At 34.7% G+C, this 23,471-nt stretch overlaps 1 protein-coding gene across 1 annotated transcript in view; it reads right to left on the reverse strand.

The window, feature by feature from the left end:
- Positions 1-2,370: 2,370 nt before the first annotated feature.
- The window catches only part of LOC117577546 (carbonic anhydrase-related protein 10), a 28,821-nt gene continuing 7,720 nt past the window's right edge, over positions 2,371-23,471 (reverse strand). The window contains exons 2-8 of the mRNA XM_034262376.2: positions 12,726-12,773; positions 8,840-8,976; positions 8,573-8,764; positions 8,298-8,460; positions 4,915-5,069; positions 4,105-4,236; positions 2,371-3,030 (exon numbers count right to left, since the gene is read on the reverse strand). Coding sequence (XP_034118267.1) covers positions 2,944-3,030; positions 4,105-4,236; positions 4,915-5,069; positions 8,298-8,460; positions 8,573-8,764; positions 8,840-8,976; positions 12,726-12,773 — 914 coding nt within the window. The 3' untranslated portion in view covers positions 2,371-2,943. The remainder of the gene's footprint in view (positions 3,031-4,104; positions 4,237-4,914; positions 5,070-8,297; positions 8,461-8,572; positions 8,765-8,839; positions 8,977-12,725; positions 12,774-23,471) is intronic.

Genomic DNA, 23,471 nt, shown 5'->3' on the forward strand with positions numbered 1-23,471 from the left:
AATAATAGAGAGACGCATCTATAATCGTTTGTTGTATGAGTTGTTGATGTTGTTGTTATCATTGTAATTTGTTTGCTTTTCTTGCATATTGTATAGTTTTGTATAGTTGTTTTTGTTTTGTTTTGGAGTACTTCGCATTCGCATATGTATTTTTGTTTGTTTATTAGTATATATCTATATATTCAGTATTATATAATCGTATGTATATATAGTATATTTCGTAGTACTCGTAAATTTATATATATATATTCTTTTTTTTTTGTGTTTTCTGTTTTTTTTTCTCGCTTATATGGCAACACAATAGTAACTTACAGTCGTGTGGAAATTGCGTTTTCTTTTATACAAATAGACAATTTTTTCTACTACTCCCTAATTGCGTTAATGAGTTGGGTACGTGGAGAGGGAAGTGGTGGGGATTCAAGGGGAGGGGGGAGGTGGGGAAACACGTTTCAAGAAACGATAATAATTGCACGAATACGAATGCTTAGCTGGCGCCGATAACGATAACGATAACTAAATAACATATGTTACAAACGCAAAAGCTAATCTAAGCGCACAAATTTCTCTCTCTTTCTCTTTCTCTCTCGGTTACTTGTCCACTGTCCAGCACGGTTTCGCAATTGATTCACTTACACATGTACATATACATACATATATATATATATATATTTGTCTATATAGAGTTCTCTCGATATATGACTATCGATTACAAAAAAAAAAAAAAAAATCAATTATGATTTTGTTTTGTTTGCGTCCTACTTAAGATAAGCCTAAAACTGTAGTTTTTTTCATTGTAACGCGCTAATCTAGAATTCAGTTTTAGTGTTAGTTTACTATCGATAGTTAACGATAGTTTCGATTTTTCTTTTTTTTTCTTTAGCTTCGCTTTGCTGTGTGTATACTCATGAGTTCCGACTATGTAGGCTATAATGCTATATGGGGGCTTTGAGTGTTGTGTACTTCCTAGCGTTAAATATACATACACAATATGCATTTATATATATATTTTTTATTTATATATATTTCAACTAATTAGCTCTCTCTATATTTATATAGTACTATCGACTCCAATCAATGTGGTCGATATTTAATGGTATTCTATTCTATTTTTCTTTTCTTATTTTCTTTCTCATATTTTATCGTATTTTCTGTGTTCTCAACTGTTTGTCAACTCTTTGCTGCATTGCTTTAGTAGTTTCTTCTGCATTTCTTCTCCCATTTTTCGGCATTATACCCTTGCAGAGTGAGTTCTTCTATTCTATTTTGGATGGAAAATCGTGTATTATAAAACGGAATTTGACGTTGAATTCTTTTCATCTGCAAGGGTATTTGAGCTTCGGCTTGCCAAAGACACTGTAAATGCTCTCTCTTGTTTTCACATATATATAGTTTTGTTTACTTTTTACTTTGTATATACGTTAGTTTATAGATATCTGGTGTATATTTTATATGAATATTTGTTTTTGATTTCTTTTTTTTTTTGTTATTTTTTTTTTAGCTTGGTTAAATTTTCTTTGCTATTTTCTGTTTTGCTTTTTCCTATATATATATACTATATATGTTTTATGTTTTTGTTTTTCTTTAGTTATTGTCCACCCATCCAGTTTACGGAAATTCTTTTATCGTTTCTTGTCGTAGTCGTGCTTTTGGGCATACCCTTGCAGAGAATCTAGTTTCACAATCTTCTTTCTAGAAATTAAGCTAATTGAATTCTTTTGCTGCTGCAAGAGTATTAAAGCTTCGACTTGCAGTCGAAGTTTTGGGGCTTTTATTTTGTTTTTATTCGGTGTGTGGCAATAAATTGTGCAAAAAATTAAAACTATTTATTTATAAATACAACAATAATGGGGCATAATCAATAATTGCCCATAAATAAAATTGAACAAAACTGGAAAATTGAAAGCAATTAATAGGCAAATTTCGCAGCTCGCAATGTTTGTTCGTGTGTGTGTGTGTGTGTTGTGTGTGTGTGTGTGTGTGTATAAATTAATATTAGGCCCGAAAATATTTATATTGCGTAAATATGATAAGGCAGCAATTAATTTATGGCAATAGTAGCAGGCAGAGTTAAACGGGGGGCATTCACTCACCCCCTCCTCACTAGCTACCAGACTACTCCACAACTCACCACAGATAGAACACTGCGCTGGAAAGTATGCAACACAAATTTTTCGGGCGTCAAATTAATTTTGTGTCATGTGTGAGCAAGTGTGTGTGTGTGAATGAATGTGAGTGTGTGATAATGTGTGTGTGAATGACTGCGTGTGTGTTGTGAGTGTTTTACTCATGTTTTAGGCTCTTGTGTTAGCTATTTTTCTGTTGGTTTTTTTAGTTTAATTTTGTTTTTTTTTTTTTTTTTTTGCCTGCATACATTTTTGCGGTTTTGTGGCTTTTAATGTGTTTCTTCGTTCTTATAAGCCTTTCATTTTGTATAGATACCCTGTAAATACCCTTGCAGAGCGATATTACATAACTAAAGTACAAACATGCAAAATTATAAAAGTTATTTAAATCAAATTAAAGACAGCTTTCTTTTTTTCATATGTTTTAGGAACGATATTGATATTTCTAGCATTTATTCCTAGATTAATATGCAAGGGTATTCTCAAGCTTTGCTTTTTCAAAATTATTCGCTACAATTTTACCATATTTTTGAGAGTTTCTTGTTGTTGTTGTTGCTGTTTTTGCAGTTGTTATTGTTGCTGTGTGTTGCATTTGTAGGAGAAGGAATGCTGCTGCAAGCCAAACGAATCCTGAGCTCGTTTCAAAAACGTTAATATCAAATTTGAATGCGGCATCAAAAATGCGAAATGCGTTGCCAGCCTCTATTGCAGTTGCAGTTGCAGTTGTTGTTGTTGTTGTTATCGTTATTGTTGGTGCGCTTCGTTGTTCCTGTTTTTGTTGTTGTTCTTGTTGATGTTGTTGTTGTTGTTGTTGTGGTTGTCAACGTATCAGCATTCCCGTATCGGGTGACCAGCGATTCGCTCGATAGTACATGTCCTTGTACATCGAAGGACACGCATTTTGATTCTATTGTGGATTAAAGATTAAAGCAACTCACATTAAAGTCAACATCAATATTTATTAATTCAAAGTTGTTGCTAATATTAAATGAGTTATCGTCAATTTGAATGAACTTAATTGTGATTTATGTTGAGATGGATTCAAGCAAAACTGTGGGCGGAGTAGAAGAGTATTATAACTTTGTGTCTTCATGAAATAAATGTAAAAGGGAGAAGGAGGCATCTTAATCAGCATTAACAGCCGAGACAATCTAGCCATGTCTGGCTGTCTGTCCGTCCGTCAGTATAAACATCTAGACCTCAGAGACTATAAGAAATTTAGCTATAATTCTTTTTCGATGTTTTGACGCAGATCAAAGTTTGTTTCAAATGTTTGCCACGCCCACTTCCGCACCAGCAAATTGACAAAAATTGAATAACAAGTGTAATTTGAAAGCTAGAGTTGAGATTTTTGGTACATGCAATAATAACTACTCGTATAATAGTTATTATTTTTGAAAATCTGATTGAGATCGGAAAATTATGGAAGTTATTTAATAAAATCCTTTTGAATGAGGCTTAGTTGCTTTGGCTGAAACTCTAGTATGTTACGTACTCTATGGTATATTTCAAATGTGGTACTTCATTGATGAACCAAAAATAACATCTGGTATATTTGAAGTATTTTTGCGGTTTATTTGTTTCGTATATTTCAAGAATAAAACCGCACTGTTATGCTTTTATACTGAATATGGACTTTAGTACATGCTCAGTATTTTTGTGGTATATTAATTTGGTATAATTCCAAAATAATACCGCAATGTGCTGTTTTTATATGACTTTCAGTATATTATTGCAGTATATTTTAAGATGTGTGGATTGACTTAAATATATCAAACTAATATACTGTTTTTTTTTTGCCTTTATACCAAATATGACCTTCGGTATATTTAAAAATTGATATCGCAGTGTTTTGTTTTTATACCAAATATGACCTTCGGTATAGTTGAGGTTTTGTTGCGGTATTTTAATTTGATATATTTTATGAAAAAATGAATAGTGAATATAGTTTTCTTATTTATTTGAATTGAGGTTTACTCACCTTGTGACGCTTAAAATCTATGTTCGTCCTTACGGTTCTATGGTGTAAACTTTGCACGGGACGCGCGTTATTACCTAATGGAGCTTTCGGTGTACTCTCGGAGCCTTGCATCAGTCGTCGGAGTTGATATAACTGCGGAAATTAAAAAGAAAGTTATTTTCAACATATTTCTTGTGACTCAAAATATGATAACAAGTAAAATAAATATTTATAGAGAGATTTTTCTATATCGAAATTCATATTGCAAGAGGCTTCATTAGTTTTTCAAATTTGATATTTTGTAATTTGTTTGATTAAGCCATTGTTTGCGATTAAGTTGTATTATTGACACAAGAGCCCTGCTTTGTTTTGCTGATTGTTTTTTTTTTGTTTTTGTGCGATTTAACAAATTGTAAATATTTCATTTGATTTGCTGCATTATTATTATTTTTTTTTTGTGTTTTTTCGCTTCTAGTTACAGAATTGTTGTTATCCGTGGCGGCACTTAATGCGAATATGCAAATTGATTAAACTAACCAAATATTGTTTTTTAATTATGCGCAGAGTAGCGCATTGACCGCGACTGAACCGCGCTCCAACCGGTTGCCCAATTGATGAGAAATTTTATAATTGCATTTGCAACACACACACACGCACACACACATACATACATAAAGAGAGCAAAAAAAGAGTAGAATAATATGTATATATAAAAAAAAGACTTCCCTAATTGCAATTGCAAAACGCAAATGCATTTCATTATTTGCGGTCGCTTGTGAAATCAATGAAACATCGCCCCCCTTCCGTCCCACAGCTGTTCGCATTGCTTACCTCTTGTTTCGTGATATAGATGGGTTTATTAACTATGATCCAGACGGTGCTCTCCCAGCAGCCCGGATGCGTGGTGGATCCCTCGTACGTGATGTAATGATCCGTATTCGGCAGCAGCGATCGCACCGATATGTGGCGAATGGGCGTCGAGAAGCCTACGAAAAACGAAAGAGCAGAAAATATAACACTTTGTTAATCATCAAGTATCTCATCAAGCATGCCCCTTAGTGACAAATTACAGGGTATGCAAATCAAATAGAGTTCAAGGTGCAGCCAGCCAGAGTTCGATGCAGTTCTAAAGGTGCCTTTGCCTTTGCCACATAAAAAATACGAAATATGAATGCAAAACGTCTGCGAGTCGACAGACCTAATGAATAATTCAGACTAGACTCGGCAGGAGTGAAAAAAGGGGGGGCGAACCCGGGACTCGATGGTGGTGGGGAGGACACCGCCTTCTAGTTGGTCACTTGAACGTCGCCGGAGCTCCTCGACTTCATTCATACAAATCATTATGCCAAGCCGGAAATGAAGCGCCTCGCGGTTTATGAGGCGGCGGAAAAACGCGAACGGAATGCACAGCAATGCCCAAAGAAAGAGACAGAAAAAGTGTGTGAGAGAGAGAGAGAGAGAGAGAATTCCTCATGCGAACATGAAAAAAAAGTGGTAATAGAAAATAGTATTTGCATCAGAATTGCTCGTTGGCAAATACGTGCACTAAATTGTACACTCTGTTTAAATATCGATAATTGAAGTGCGCGTTTTATAATCTAGACATTTATCGGGTCGATCGATGAGTTAATCGATAACTGTATAATCGATAATAGGGTGTTTCAAAATAGTTAACAGTACAATGCAGCGAAAAAGTAACGCAAATGGTTTTATTAATTAATCGATACCATTGTCGATAAATACCTTCTTATCGATAACAGTGTCGTGAAAGTTATCAAAGTTATGAATAGCTTAATCGAACTATTGAAATAGTTAATCTATAAAATAATCGATAAGTCGTTATAGTCTAGACGTTTATCGATAACAGTGTCGGGAATGTTTTGAGTGTTAATCCAATCGAATTATTAATCGATCATAAAATCGATAATAGGGTGTTTGAAGTTACTTAGTTGCGAAAAAGTTAAGCACACAGTTGAATTACATGTAAATTACTGCTTTTTCGATGATAGTGTCGTTAATTTTATTGAATGAGTCTATTTGAAAGCCATTAGCAGTCTAAAGTAAGAACAGAATTAACATATAGTTGTAATTATTTATCGATAACTTAATATCGGTGAATGTATAACAGTGATTTATTGATATTAGTATCATAAAAGTTATTGAGGTAGTGTATTTGAAGCCTTTCATAGCCCAAGATAATAAAAAACTCAAGAAAACAATTGAAATACTTCATCGATAACATAATCGATAAATGTATAAGACTGATTAACGCCATACAAAGTGATTGATCGATATCGAATATAAAGCGTCGTCTAGGAAAGTGCATTCAATATTCGTGTTCGACATTTAAGAGTCGCTCTTTGTTGCATTCGTGTTCTCGTTGAAGCTGTTTAACTTTGAAGTTGTTTTGCTTGTTGGTTTCGCAGAAATTGGCCGCATATTTTCTTCAGTCGCGGAACGTTTTAGGGGGAGAAGTGAAGGCTAAACCGCAACCGCGAGGCAAAGCTTGTCCGGTGCTTATTTCTTTTTTTTTTCCTTTTTTTTTGTGCACGGGTCTACATAAAGTTGTACGACCTGTAAAAAGGCTATTAAACTGAAACCGCCGACAGAGAACAAGAAATAGAGACAGAAAGCGAGAGAGAGAGAGAGAGAGAGAGAGAGGTGGGGACAAAAAGGGAATTATTAAGTGTCGGTTTAGTGTAATTCGAGGTTTCATTTTCGTCACTTTGCGCCACGGCGCCAATTTCGCGGCAACTGCTGTCGAGCAATTTTTATGGCTCACTTTGCGAGACGGTGGCACACATAATTATGTTGCTGCTGCTGGTGTTGTTGCTTCTGTTGTTGCTGTTGCAATTGTTGCAGTCACTGTTGTTGCTCCGCAATGACATCATAAAAGTGCTGCTGGCTGGCCGCAACGCAGCGGCAACGAAAGCAACGTGGCTGTTGCAACATTTCCGGTACATTTTGCGTAGCGGAAATGATGTTGCCCCAACCAATTGCAGCGAAGCCCCAGCAGCGAAAGAATTCATTGAACTCCGATGTTGCTAGAGATGGCAAACAAAACTAGAGATGATCGATATGTGATCGAAGTGAACGATACAAAATACTTCAACAACTGCACATTCAAATAAGTTAGATACTTGTATAACAAACTTAAGTGTGACCATGCTTAACACCTTAATTCGTTTGTATTGGAAACAAAATATACCGAACTTAAGTGTGACCATGCTTCACACCTTAATTCGTTTTTATACGAAACAAAATATCTAAAGAGCGAGAGCTGATTTCTTAATTATCTACCCAATGAAGTAGGTTAAATAGTTCTATACCGAAATTAAATATGACCATGCTCAACACCTTAATTCGATTATATAGGATACAAAATATACCAAACTTAAGTGTGACCATGCTTCACACCTTTATTCGTTTGTATAAGAAACAAAATATACCGAACTTAGCTTGTTTAGCACCTAAACTCGTTTCTGGAATACTTCAAAGGAAATGTTTAAAAATGACACTAAATCTATTTGAGTTATTTAAGAAATACTTTTGTATGAGCAAAAACGCCAACTTACTACAGACCTTAGTTGCTTTGGCTGTTCATTTGGTATATTTTGCACTCTATGGTATAAATGTAGTACTACATCAATATACCAAATATAGCATTTGGTATATTTAGCACTGTGGTAAATTTTGAATGTAGTACTATTTCAATATTCCAAATATAGTCTTGGGTATATGTTCTGTATTTTGCGGTATATTAATTTGGTATATTTTAAGAATAATACCACACTCTTTTGTTTTTATTCGATATGAGTAACGAGTGACTGGCTTTTTTACTTGCTTTGAATGTATATATATATGTATATATGTATATCGACATATAGCTTAGTATATTTCTGGTATTTTTGTGTTCTATCGATTTGGTATATTTTGAAATAAATACCGCATACTATGTCAATATATAAAATATGAACTTTGGTATATTTTTAGTATCTTTGCGGCATATTAATTAGGTATATTTTGATATTAATAGCCCATTTCATTAAATAAGAGACTAAAACTATAATTGATTTAGACTTCAACTGATGAAGTACTTTCTTTTTAATTTATGAATACTTGTTATAGATAAAGAACCCTTTTTTAATGTCTGTTTTGCAATCTGTTCCCGGACAATAAGTGACTAACCTTATATTAATATGTAGCACACTCACCTCGATAGAGCACCTTATTGAATGTGCTCGTTATGATGCGCAGCTCTGGATTGGGCGTCTCGCCAATTTGCACCATCAACGAGAGTCCGACAATGCCCTGGGATTTGTGCTGCGCCTCGGACATGTTGTGATACAGCTCCTTGTTGAAGCCATAGATTTGTATCTGCGGGGTGAAAGAGAGAGAGAGAGAGTGAGGGAATGAGAATAGATGGAAATAGTATAAAGAGTGTGTTCATCACTCATCACTCGTCGAGAATAAGAGCAAAACTACGCACCTCGCCGGGAAAACTATAGCCCTGAATGTAGTGCTCGGAGCCGCGACTGTTGTCGGTGCCGTAGTGTATGTAAATCTCTTCGAATTGATAGCGATAGGCGAGCGGACCGCCGGATATGTTAACGTGCTGCTTTGTGTCCTTGTCGACGCGAAAGACGAGTGATTGACCAGTGTTGTGCAGTGTGCCGGAAACCTGTTGACAACAAAAATGACAACGATTGAGAGACAACTCCACACAGAAATATGTGCTGGCTCAACTCTCACTTACCTTGTGCTTATCAATATGCAGCGGTCGCAGGTACGGATCGAAGAGCAGCTTATCGGGCACCACATCAATGGGCGACTGGCGTCGTCCTTTGTTGCACATGTTCCACTGCGGATTGATGAGTCCCCAGAAGCTTGGACCTGCAAAATCAAATACGTTACGTGTGTGTACGCAAATGTCGCTGGCGTTTGTATTAACAATGTGTGTTGGCTGTTGAGTGAGCTCGACTTCTAGATACTCTATTAACAAACTATACATTTTTATCAATCTCTATGATATAAGCAATTTAAATTGAACAAATCCGAGCAAGAGATAATCGAAAATGAAATGTTTAAGCAATTAGAATTTGTTCACTGCTTCCCCAGGGTAGTGGAAAGCAGCGATGAATTCAGCAGTCCATGAGCGATGCTTGTCAATCGCTCGTCCTATTTCAGTTCGAGTTGAAATGGAAAACGTGTCCTAGTCACCTCTCAAATGTAAACAGCGAGGCGAGGCAAGGCGAGGTTTGGGTTCGCGAGTCGCCAATTCAAATACCAAATGAAATTTCATAAGCTTCTCGTCGACGTCGATGCTGTCGAGCAGCTGCTGCTGCTCTTCTGCTGTCCGTCAGTTTAAATAGCAATTAAATGATCCAACGGGAGCTGCACTCTAGTATGTATACATACATTCCTCCCTTTGCTTCCTCCCTCTGCTTCTGCTTCTGCTGCTGTGTTGTTGATGTGACAGACAAAACTGTCGAAACTTTTCAAAACAATGAACTGCCAACTCAAAGTGCGAGAGAGATAAGGCACAAAAAAAAAAGAAAGGGTGTGATTGCGACTCACTGCTGCATTGCAATTGCCATATGGAAAATTAAATATTTTTCACTGCGCTTCACGTATGTTGCAACAAAAAAAAAAAAAAAAGAAACAGAAACTGAATAAAACACGACAACAACCAAAAATACACACAAAATAACTTTGAAATTGTTGTGGCATTTGCATCCATTGGAATGCTCGTTGTGAGTCTTGTTTTTGGCTCGATTTTCAAGTTAAAACTTTAGTTTAAAATGTCAGTTGAGTTATGGAGAAAGGAGAGCATTTTTTCAATTTATTTGCATTAGATGATTTCTATTATTTATTCTTATCAATTCATTTCAATTTTCCATTTCGATTGTCTCTTATGACTTAAAATTTATTTGATTATTAAATTATGCAATGCATCGATTTTATAGTATATTTTTACTGCTTATTCCTTTTCCATGATTTAAAAAAAAAACATATTTTTTACAAATTCTTCAATTCTTTGTCGAGATTTCACTTTTATATTTGATGAATAAATATTAAATAAATTTCTTTTATTTCTTCTATTTTTTAAGTCAATTTACATTTTTTTTATCTCTTCTATTTTTTGTATCTATTTTTTTTAATTCTTGGAAATCTTTCAGATTTTAAAATGTATTACATATTTATATTTTTCTGTTTAACTCTTTCATGATTTCATATAACATCGTTTGTCGAGAGTTGATTTTTATTTTTTTATGAATAAATCTTAAATTAATTTATATTTATATTTTTATTTATCTCTTCTATTTTTAAAATCTGTTTTTATGTTTGACACTCCTTTCTCCCCCACAAATCAATACAAATAAATACAATTTTGAATTAGGAGTTTAGTGTAGATAATAAGACCTATAGTATTTATGATTTCTGAGAATTTGGATTGTATACTAATTGTGGAATTTATTAAATAACAACTTTTGTATAGCAAAAAATGTCTACTTACTGAAGTTTTAGCTGTTTTGCCTGACAATCTGGTATAATTTGAATTGTATGGTATATTTTGAGTGTAATACTATATTAATATACCAAATATAACATTTATTGTATATTTTTCACTCTGAGGTATATTTTGAATGTACTATATATCAAATATTGCATTTGGCATATTTTTCACTTTGAATGTAATACTATATCAATATCCCAAATATAACCCTCGGCATATTTGTAGTATTTTTGCGGTATATTAATTTGGTATATTTTGAAATAAAAACCGCACTGTTTTGCTATTTTATCTAGTTTCTCTCTTGCCTCGCTGTCTTTATAGTTCAACTGTCACCTTTTCTGCTTAATAATTTGCTGTTCGTGAAGTCCTCATTCAATGTGTCGCAACTGCATTTGGATAATGCATAATGCACTTAGACTCGCACACAGTGTCATACACACATACACACACACACACACACACTAGCGCAGATTGCAATAAATGTCAAAAGTTTAAAAAAGGCGCTTCATGTGTCATGTGCCGCGTGCGCTTTGTTGCATGCCTCTGCTCTGCTGCTCTGATGTTCATTTGCAGTTTTGCATTCATGCACTCACTTATTCGCTCGCTCGCTCGCCCACTCAATCCATTCATTTGCGTAGTTGTTGTTGTTGTTGCTGTGTTGCATAAATAAAACTGCGTCGTGTTGCAAGTTGCCACCATGCGGCGTAATAACAAAAATGCCCCTGGCACTCAGACCCACACAAAAAAACACAAACACAAACACACACACACACTCAAACTCATTCACATGCGTCGTATCGTTGCGTATTATCCACAAAAATGTTGCCGTTTATTTAATTTGTTTTTCTTTCCTTGCACATTTTTATTTAATTTGTTTTCGGACGCCTGCGAAACGCGTTTCAATTGCAATTCAATCGCCTAAACAAGCGGACAGCTCTTTGATGTGTTCTTCCCTTTCCCTCTCGCACTCTCTCTCTATCTCTCTCTCTATTTCTTACTAGCTTTGCATCTATATTTCCTTCCACCTTTTCTCTTCTATGACTTTGTATATAATCTTTCTTAAATTTTAGTCAAGTTTCTACGATTTATTTTTACAAAAAGTAGAACAAATTAGTTTAACTTAAATATTAAGAAAGAAAACTACCATCGGTATATTTTGAATGTAATAGTATATCAATATACCAAATATGAATTACAGTACATTTTTGTATTTTTTCTACGATATGATTATTTATTTGATTTTACGACAAGTGGAAAATATAAGTTTAATTTAAATATAATAACAGATAAGAAAAATTCGATCGGTTTATTTTGAATGAAATAGTAAATAAATATACAAAATATAGACTTTGGTATATTTTTGTACTTTATCAGAACAAAAATGTATATTTTAAGAATAATGCTCCACTCAAAATATACCAAATTGATGTTCTGAAAAATACAAAAATATACTAAAGACTATTTGGTATTTGGTGTATTGATACATGCTGTACATCAATTTAGTATATTTACATAAATAATAATTCCGCACTTCTTAAAATATACTAAATTGTTCTACTAAAAAAAAAACAAAAATAAGCCGAAGGATATATTTGGTATATCAATATACTATTACATACAAAATATGCCAATTGTAGTTTTCTTCTTGCTTTTATTGAAAATGTGTAACGAGTATCTCACAGTTGAGTAGACTCTATTGTAGCTTTCTTACTAGTTATATTTGATGTCAACTAAGATTAAACTTTAATGGATATGCCTTCTTTAGAAATTTAATTTGTAATTCATTTCTCTTTCTTTCTTTCAGTTGAACTGAGCAAATGCTAAAGGGAAATTGAATGTAAGTAAAAATTCTCATAGTTTAGTATGTATTATCGAATTGTTGAAATAAATTCAATTTTTCGCTCCGTTTTCTAATTTTTTTTTATGCATTTCTATCACTTTTCCAACGTCAGTTCTTGAATACGATTAGGTTTTCTTATCAGTCGAGGATTCGTTAACTCGTTACTTGTGTCGTGTTGTGTGCATCAACGAATGTTTAGTCAAAGAGATTTTTGCAGAATTTTACAAATGCTGTGATTGCTCTTTAAATTGCATTGCAAGCTTAGAGGGGAAAAGTAAAACTTACCGGAAATGCCATCGTATGTCCACCATTCCTCCCAGCTGGACAGGACTTCTGCAAATGCGAAAGACAAACACCGAAAAAGAAATGTAAAGAGAAAGAGAGAGAGATGAGAAAAATGTGTTAGTTCAGTGCGAGAAAGACAATAAGAGAAAGACCGAGATGCATTAATGTGCCAAAGCTTTAAGCCTAGTTCCACATACAGTTTCAAGACAGCGACGGAGATCGAGACGGAGACGGAGACTAGACCAGAGAGCCAGCTGACAAAACCACTTTCATTTCCCCACTAGAAATTTGTCTAGGCAAAAGTCGTCTCAACTTACACATACGACTCGTCGTCGTCGTCGTCGTCTCCACCTTAGGCATATAAACCAATATTCCCCCCTCGCTTCCCAATCCAATCCAATGGAATCGAATCGAATCGAATCCCCGCGTCAATGACACCAGAATGGTTCCTGGTTCACAGCAAGTCGTCGGTCATGGACCCAGTTTGGCAGCCAAATCTATTTTTTTGGCTTTTCAATGCGCATAATTCGCTGCCAATGTAAACAGCGCATGAAATCAACTAATGTAAGATTTCCTTATGGCGCAGACAAGTGAGAAATGAGGCAGACAAAACAAACAAGCAGCTCCTGTTCCTTTTCCCTTGCCCCTTCTGCTGGGGGATGCTAAACTCTAGTCAGCCAGCCATCGAGACGCCAATGTCTGGCGTTGGCTAAATGCGTATCGCATGAGTCAACGTCCAAACATTGGTAAAAGGCTTCTACAGATTCTGAGGGGGGCAGAGAGAAAATGGAGACTCCTGGTTGTCTAGGATGTCGACGTCGTCGTTGTCGTTGTCGCCAGTCAGTCGGGCGCCAATAAAGTTTACACTCAGTTGCCACATTTCGTTTATGGGCAAGTTCTGCTTCCGCTTTATCAAGCGACAGACAATTTTCGCTATTTTTCTTTCGGACCAAAAAATCCCCACTCCCCCACTTTGGAGGGTATTCAAAATTTATGCTATATGCGTCGTGCCGCAGCGGGTAGCACACACACACACACAAACACTGACTGGCTGGCGAGACAGAGCGACGCGCGGTGGCTGGGGCAATAAAGCCAAAAGAAATTGCTGCAAGTCAAAGCGGATGTTGAGAAAGGGAGTCGTTGGAATCGCTGCTGCTGCTGCTGTTGCTGCTGCTGCTTCCTGCAGCTACCAGCGTTATGCTATGTCTTCTTTTCAACTTCCCTATTCAGGTCGCGGCCTCTTAGCTATAAAGATGAGCAGGTCGAAAGTGTGGTAAACTAAAGTCGGTAGTGTTCGGTACTGCGCAAGGTCGCAAATGTTGCCGTTTAAGACATTAATACGAATATGAATATAACTAAGTATAAAGTTTTTGAAAAGATATTCTAATATTATAGTATCCTAAATATATAAAAAACTAGAAAGGTGTTCGGTACTGCAGAAGGTCGTGGTTATTTTGAAACAATCAGCGATACTTTTTATTTCTTTTTGTTTACCTATGTACGACTCTAAGGCGATCGTAATAGAACAATTTCATTGTGATTTGCTTTTAAAATTATTTGAGCCTCTCGGTAGGCTCTAGGACTAAGAGATAGTTCTAAGTTTAAGCGAGCATTCTTCTATATAACAATTCAATATAAATTTAGTCGTGACTCACTTGCAACACTTTATAGAGTCCTTCAGACCTCTCGGTAGTGCACTAGAAGGCTCTGCATTAATAAAGGTAGTATACTTCTGGGAAATTCCAGAAGGCTCTAGAACTGCAGCTGTACCTTACTTTATGCGAGCTTTCCTTTGATAATCTATAAATTCTGTTGCCTATTAATTCAGTCGTGATTCACTTGCAGCACTGTAAGCTCTCTTTGAGACCTCCAGGTAGTACACTAAAAGGATGTACCTTATTAAAGGCATTCCTATACAGTTGCTGCTAAACGCGATTCTATAGTAATCAGCAGTATAAGTCTTTGAACCTGTGAAGAGTCTTTCAGACCTTTAGGTAGTGCACTAGAAGGCTGAATTAATAAAGGAGGTATTCTTTTGCAGTTAATGCAAGTAATCGGTTGCTTGCATGAAATTTATGCTTCTAAAACGTTATTCTATTGTAATCTATAAATTCAATTGCAGCACTTTAAGTCTTTGAACCCTCTCGGTAGTTCACTAGAAGGCTCTGCATTTATTTAAATTTATGCTGCTAGCACGCTATTCTAATTGCTGTGTTGACTTTATCTAGCGATTTCAAGGACTTTGACTGGCTTGAGAAGAGTATTAATAGAGGCACTGCTTATGTAAGACTTTTGGTCTCCTCAAGATGAAGAAAAGGCTGAAGATAGGGAAGCGCAAGAGAGAGAGAGAGAGTGAGAAAGTTAGGCGCTTGTCGGTTTGGCGTTGGGTTTTGTCGTGTTGCTTTTCTTGAAATAACAATGAACGTCCGTTTTGCGTTGGCGTTGCACTAGTCGCGAGTTGCCGTCACTTCATTTTGTTTGTTTGTCGCGTATATTTTGTGGGATAGTTGTTGCCGTTGTTGTCGTTGTTGTTGTTGTTGCTGTTGTTGGTCTTCAGCTGCTGCTATTTCAAGTTGGAGCTTGGTGGCGTCGCCTCTTGTTTGGCTGCTTAGTGCTGAAAAGTATGCTATTAAATTGGCCTCGCAACCAAGTCAAACCGAAAAATGGCACAAAGCTGCTCAATAAAAAGCATTTGAGAATGTTTTACGGCATTTTGGCTGCTGCCCACCCTGGCACCCTGACAACCCTGGCAACCCTAATCCAGCAACTCTAGCTGCGGCTTGCTGCGGCAGTCTGTAAGCCAGTTTACGCTACGCTCTCTCGTAAGTTTCTCTATCATAGATTCCATTCGATTCATCTGCGATGATGATTCGTCAACAGATTGCACAGCGTCTTTCTTTCTTCTTCAGCTGTTGTTATGTCCCTTCTTCGGTCGGTCATGTGGCAATTTGGTTTTATGCTGCAACAGCAACTTAATTTATTGTTATAACAGTTTTTCGGGTGGTGTTTTTTTTTTTTTTTATCTTTCTCGACCCAAAAATGCGACCAAGTGTCGCCACTTTGTTGGATGCTTTATGGGCATTCCGATTGCCGCCGCACTTTCATTATCTATTCAAAATGGAAATGTCTCAGTCGATTGGCGATTGTCGTTGTCGTTGTCGATTGTCGCAGTCGATTTGCGCAACTTGACTTTCCTAATTGGCGTTAAAATCACTTGAAATCTATTCAAATGAGTGTTTGTCACCTTGGTCAGCAGTTTTTCTTCTTCGTTTTTTATTCAATAGTTTCAAGTGTCCAAAAATGTGTTGTACAATACAACTGATTACATCAGTCTTTAATGTAATCGCTTTGTGTGGCTGTTTGCTTATTATAAACTGATTTTGGCGAATAGTTTGCGCTCGGCACAAAAGTTAAACAAGGGCAGCACAAAACGTAATTAACCCACAACACAACACAGCACAACGGAAGGGGGAATGGGGGAAGAGAAACAATCAACAAAGTTTACGGTTTATGCATATTGAAAATGTTTGCCACACAAAAACATACAAACAGGATTCCCTTTTGTGACTTCTCCTACATCCTTTTGAGCCTTCTCTCTTCTCTTCTGCCCTCTGTCGTAACCGCTTATCGATAACAAGCGCGTTGCGATGACTAAATTAAGTCAGATTTCTTGTTGATGTTGTTGTAATTACGAACGTTAAATCAAAATCAAAATCAAAATAGAGCCAAAGCCAAAAAGGCAGCAGGCAGGCGACAAGACAAGCCAAGAAGGGATATAACATAAAGAGTCGTAATGCGGTTCTTCATGCTCCTTGACTATGCCAAAAGTGGCTATGAAAAGACAACAACGAACAAAAGTCACGCACACACTTCATATCGAGTGTGTAGCAAAGGGTGTGTGTGTGTGTGTTTAAGGGTGTGAGGGTGCTTACAATGGCGTCGCGCATCAGAGGGCAACACGCCACAGCCACAGCCACAGCAACTAATTCGATTTCAGGAGCGCATTTCCAAGATAGAAACTGTGCCGATTTAACAGAGTTTGTATTAATCAATGTTCAAAACTAAATTAAATAGATTTATGAAAAGAAAATATAAAAAAATTGATATATATATTAATGTAGTCAAATATGTTTCTGGTATATTAGTTTGGGTTCCATTTGTATGACAATTATTAGTCTCATTAGCAATCCACAAAAGAAACAAAAACTCGAAACAAAAGCAATTCTATATTAGCTGGCAATGGTGAAATAGAATGAGCAGATCGCAAAGGTATTAAAAGTTCATGCCACATCATATTAAATATTAAAACAAGTGTTGAAATATACCAAATTAATATACCAAGAAAATACTAAAATATGCCAAAGAAGATAGTTGGTATATAAAGTGATTACTATTCAATTTTAAGATATTTGAATTGAATTAAAACTTAAAATAAATTTACTCGCTGTCATGTATTGCAATATACCAAATAAATATAGTAAAAAATACTTAAATATGCTAAAGATTATAGTCGGTATTTACATTTTTGAATTTAAATAAAACTCAATTAAATTTGGTCACACTTGATCATTTAAAATACAAAAAAAAACTAAAGTCTATATTTGGTATAAAAAACAAGTGCTAGCTTAAATTAAAATTGCTTACTTTGACGTATTGCACAATACAAAATTAATATACCAAAAACTATTTAAATATATTAAATCCTGGTGTTTAGTTTAATTGCTAGTTTAGCTTCAAATAGTTGAATTGAATTGATACTTCAATTAAAATTGATCGCTGTGAAGTATTGCCATATACCAAATTAATATACCAAGAAAATACTAAAAAAAAATATTACGGACATGGCTGCTAGTTTATTTTTAGCTTTTTGAATTGAATAAGACCTAATTTAAGTTGCCTTGCTTTGGAAAATTGCAATATACCAATAAAATACTAAAATACCATATATCATATTTGGTATATAAAGCAATTGCTGGATAATTTTTTCACCTATTCAATTGAATAAAGCCTAGATTAAATTTAATCGCTCTGAAGTATTGGAATATACCAAAGTAATACTAAAATATACTAAAAACATGTACTTGGTATAAAATGTAATTGCTAGTTTTTTTTCAACTATTCAACTATTAGAATTGAGTTAGAAATTCAATTACATTTTTGATTATACATCATAAACATAAAAAAATACTAAAATATACCGATGAACACATTTACATTGAGTAGAAACTTCAATTAAAACGACTCGCTGTGAAGTATTTGAGTATTTATTTATTGCTAAAACCTGCTGCGCATGAAATATATTTGAAAACAAAGGTCAGAGTGTAATTAAACACTTCATGACTAGAACTAGAAATACCAAATTTCATAAATAGTATTTGCTCGCATTGTTTTCGCGCGCTGAAAGAGTTGAAAGGAAGCGCAGCGCTCCTGTGTCGAGGATGAATGCATGCAACACACGCCACACGCACAAACAAAAGCCAAAGACAAATTCGTAATCCAAAGACAATGGACAAAAGCCACAAAGACACGCACACAAACCGAAAGAGACGGCAATAGAAATGGAGATAGAGATGGAAAGAGACGTGGAGAAAGGCCTTTTATGTGTAAATTATGGGTTCAATATAATATTGACAAAGAATCAATAAAGGAAATGTCCTTAAAATTAATAGGCGACATTCTGATATCGAATTACTCGCTATGTCATCGCTTTTAATTAAAATTTCTAGACAAGGGCGCGACACACACAGAGACAGAGAGAGACACACACACACAAACACACACGCTCTGATGTGGTGGCTAAAATTTATGACTTCCTGTTAAACGCTCAACGAACGAACTGATTAGTATCTGAGTATCTGAAGGATCCATCCTTGTCTCGGCGGCAGTTCAGTTTATCAAACTGTCGCCTCGTCGCGAAGATTGACGGGCATAACTTTGCTATCTCCCTCTCCCTCACTCTCTTTCGCCCCATCTCGCTCTCTGCTCCCTTTTTGCCTTGCTCCATCTATCCAATCCATCTCAATAGGCTGCTCCTCCCCTTTTTTGTGGGTTTTTGGCTTTTTCAATTGGGGCGACTCTTTGGCACTTTGGCGGTGCTTTTTGGCGGCAAGTTTTTGGCTTTGGGTTAATTTGCTTTAATGAACTTTGCCAATTGTGCGTGTCAAGTAAAATACCCTGGGAATTTACACAAAAAGATTACGCAAAAGTTTGCGCAAAGTTGCAATTTAAAGTAATGAGAGAAAGGTAAAAGAACATTTAATGTTGTTGCTCTACTCTTGTTTAGTATACCCTGTAATACAAAAGTGGGTCAGAGTGAATGTAAAACTGTGGTTTATTTTTTATATGTTTATCATTTGTTATATTTACTACACAGAGAGGAAAAAATTTATATTGAAAAAATCTCTATTTAATATTTTTTCGATCCTAAAAAGAACAATCTTGAAATAAGATTTTAGGGTTAAAACAATCTTAAATCAATATTTTTTCAATCTATATTTGTTTCTCTCTGTATAGTAAATATAATAGATACAAATATAAAAAATAAACCACATCAATTTCAATGGGACTTAAGATTTTTCCAATCCTAAAAAGAGCAACCTTGAAATAAGATTTTTAAGTTAAACAATCTTAAATCGTGATTTTTATGCTAAATTTATCATTTTATTTTAAGATTAAAAACTTCATTCAAGATTGTTTTTATTTTATATTGAAAAAGAGATTGTAAATCTCGATTTAAGTTTTTTTCGATCTTAAAAAAAAAGAATTTTTTGAATTTTTCTAAAAATGTTGTAATTTTTAAAAATCAGAAAAAACGTTATTTATTTTTGTTTTCTTTTAAACAAGCTAAATTTAAGGTTGTTTGATCTGGATTTAAGAATTTGGCTTGATTCAATTGAAAGATTCTTACATTCTTGAATAGAATTATAGAATTTCGATCTTGATTCTTGATTCAATTTTAACATAAAAACAATCTGGATTCAAGATTTTATTTGTGATGTTAGCTCGTTTTTTCTTTTTGTGTATTTAATGAATTATTTTTATTAAATGTAATGAAGTTTTGGAAAAGTATATTTCCAAATAAGTTTACAGGGTACAATTTATGAATTAAATTTGGGAATATTAATTTAATTACGACGTTTTAGTTTAAAATATTCATAAAGATAATAGGTTTCTGAGTAATTTCTGAATTTCGAGAAATCAATACACCCTGCTCTTTGGCTAAGTACAGGGTATATGTTGAGGCAATTGAGGTAGCTTAATCTTTGTTGTTCGAATATTCACAGCATCGCATTGCAATCTGCCTGAAGTGCAGTTCAACATGGACTAAGGACTAAGTGCTTAATCCTTGCGCAAGACTCTTGAATCAAGTCGAGTCGTGTTGAGTTCGAAGTTGAAGTTGAAGTTGGGCTTTTGCTTCGCTCTTTCTCTATTCTCTCCACTCCTTGTTTTCTTGGCAGAAAAACAATTTACATTTCACACATATTTAGCACTTAATTACCAGGCAAATTTACCACCAACAGCAATAATACCTGCAACAACAACAACACCAACAATTGTCGAGGACATTACACGGAAATTTTCTGCAAATGTTTTTGGCAACTTTTTCGTTCGTCTCTTTTTGGTATTTCCTTCTCTCTCTCTATCTTTCTATCTGGTTGTTGTTGAGTGGCAATTGAATTTACAAAAGGGAAAGATAGCATTTGCAGAGCATTCACGACTACTAGATACCCTGTAAAATGATTGCAATAGAAACTTTTTTCTAACGACTACCGGATATCCTATTAAAAATAATGAGAGATTCAACTAAATAGTTTCTCGCTTATTTCTTAGCGAGGTTTTTTGATGCCCTGTATACATGCACGATTACAAAATACCCTGTAAAATGATTGCAATAGAATCTTTTTCTTTAACAAACTTTTGATTTTTGACTAGCGGATACCCTATATAAATAATTTGAGATTCGTCAGTGTATTACAAAATAGTTTCTCTTTTAGTTCTTAGCAAAGTTTTTCGACTAGCAGAGGTTAGAATATTTGCTTGCATGTACGACTATAAGATACCCTGTAAAATGGTTGCGATAGAAACCATCTTTTAAGAAACTATTCATTAGATTTAGCCTATATAAATAATGCGAGATTTTTATAGGGTAACGAGAAACTATTTTGTAATACACTGTATTATTATATCTATAGGGTATCTGCTAGTCGAAAACCTAATCATCAATTTGTTTGTACTTTCTCTTATTCTGCACTTTTAATATTCATATTAATGGGCAACAATTTAACAGAAGTCTGTTCAATTTCAAATAACAAAGACACAAGAATTTTGTTTATAGAATAATTACCTTAAATCGGTAAACAAAATTTGTCTAAATACTTGAATTCTTTAAACAAAAGTATTCCTTGAATAAATACCTAAAATTTGCAAACAAAATTTATTCTAAATATTTAAATTCTTCCAGCAAAACTATTTTTGAAAATTTGTCCAAATTCTTCAATTCTTTAAACAAATCTTTTGTGTTCCATATTCTTTGAAATAAATACACTTTCTATTAAACAGTTCATTGTATTATATTTATCACAATAACATTGCGTAGATCACTTTTTGAGTACAGCAATAAATTACCCAATTAAAGCATTTGCCAAGTTCCAGGGTATAAAATGTTGCTGCAAAACGTTGGCAGTGGTCAAAAGCATTTGTTATTGTTGTTTGTTTGTTTACGGATATTTTGCGGGCAACGTTTTAAAACATAGATGAGAAACAGATGCAGACGGACTGCGAGAGCGAAATAAGTGAAATACTTTTGTTGTTGTTGTTTTTTTCAAAATAAAATTCCAATTTCATCTTTTGGCGATGCGTCGAGCTGCGAATCTCTCTTTTAGGCCAAGGGGGAAAGGTGCAGAGGGCGACGCCAGCAATAAAAGTAAATTAAAAAATAGGTCAGCACCCACAAAAAATAGAATCAGAAGTAAAAACAAGAAGAAAACATGGCATGAAGAACAAGCAAATAGATGTACAACAAAATGTTCAACTCACGCGATGAGTTAACAGCAAAAGTTTTCCTCTTTTTTTTTTTTTTTTTGCTTTGTCCCCGCTAGCTACATTTGTGCCCCAACCCTTACCCCTCCCTTTGCCCCTACTCCCATTCAGTCACATTTCTCTCCCCGTCAGGTGAATTCGATGAATTCGCTTTCCAAACTTATCGCTGCATTTCCAATGAAATTTATCTTTCGCACTCGCGTTCCCTTGCATCACGAAGTTCATCTCGAAACTCGATTCGCTTAACGTTTTAGTTGTCAAGCGTCTTTAATCTTTCACCCAGAAAATCGTGGAACTTTTTTCTGTAGAACTTAATTATAAAAAACATATTAATAAAAAATAATTAAATCAAAAACAAAACTGAAGAAAAAAGAATACAACTGAAACAGAAATCAAATTAATTTATTGAAAAAGCAAAATGTGAAATGTTTTTACCATCAACATTATATTGCATATTGCACAGCTATTTAAGCTGTTGTGTCATTTGAAGTGTTTAAATATTATCTTTTTTTTTATTACAAAGATAGATTTAATATAATAGATTTTATGACCATCTAACAGTCGAGCAAGCTTCATATGGAAGGGAAATGCCAATAGTCTTTATCACTCTTCAATTTTTCAATATACATATATGAGAAGAGAATGCACGACCTGAACAGATTTGCGGGTTTTTCAAAGGTCACCGAATACAGAAAACAAACAAAACGCCCCCCATTTGCAACCTTTGGCCCCTCTCCCCTATTTTCTCATCCTCTTTTGTAGCTGCATTGTGCAACACTTTTCATGCTTGCTGCGTTGTTTTTCATACCCGCTACTCATAAAAAGTTGAAAGGTATTATAACTTTGTGCTAGAGGGAAACGTATGTAACAGGCAGAAAGAAGCATTTTTCACCACATGAAGTATATATATTCTTGATCAGCGTCAACAGCCATACTTTAAATCTCAGATACTAAAAGAGATAATTTCAATGTTATAGTATATCGATTTACCAAAAATTGCCTTCTGTTAATGGATTAATTTTTCTGTATATAGACTAGATCTAAGACTTTAAAAAAGACTCCGTTTTGTATGTTAGAATATATTTATATACCAAATATGGCTTTTAGTACTTTTGCGGTATATTAATTCGGTATATTTTCATATCAATTCCGCACAGAAATCTCCGACCCTATTAAGTATATTCTTGATGAGAACAGTCTGGTATATTTTGTATTCTATGGTATATTTTGAATCAATATACCAAATATAGCCTTTAGTGTATTGTTAGTATTTTTATGGTATACGAATTTAGTATATATCCAACCCCATAAAGCATATTCTTGAGCAGAATAGTTTGGTATATTTCGAATGTTGTACTAATACAATATACCAAATATAGATTTTGATGTAATCTTAGTATTTTTGTGGTATATTAATTCGGTATATTTTGAGAATAATACCGCACTGTCTTGCTTTTCTACTAACTGTATCCTTTGTCATGTTTTACTATTTTTATGGTATATTTTAATAATAATACCACATTTTTGCTCTTATTCGAAATGCGTAGCGGGTATTTAAGAGTCGAGCACACTCGACGGTAGCTTTCTCACTTGTTTTTTTTAACACTGGCAAATTGCATGGTCCCGAGGCGCAAGTAGAGTTTGCTCTAATGGCCAATTCCTTGACATGCCATCACATGCCACACACACACATACACACACACACAC

This window comes from Drosophila albomicans, chromosome X (genome assembly GCF_009650485.2).
Source record: "Drosophila albomicans strain 15112-1751.03 chromosome X, ASM965048v2, whole genome shotgun sequence".
NCBI classification, from domain to species: domain Eukaryota; kingdom Metazoa; phylum Arthropoda; class Insecta; order Diptera; family Drosophilidae; genus Drosophila; species Drosophila albomicans.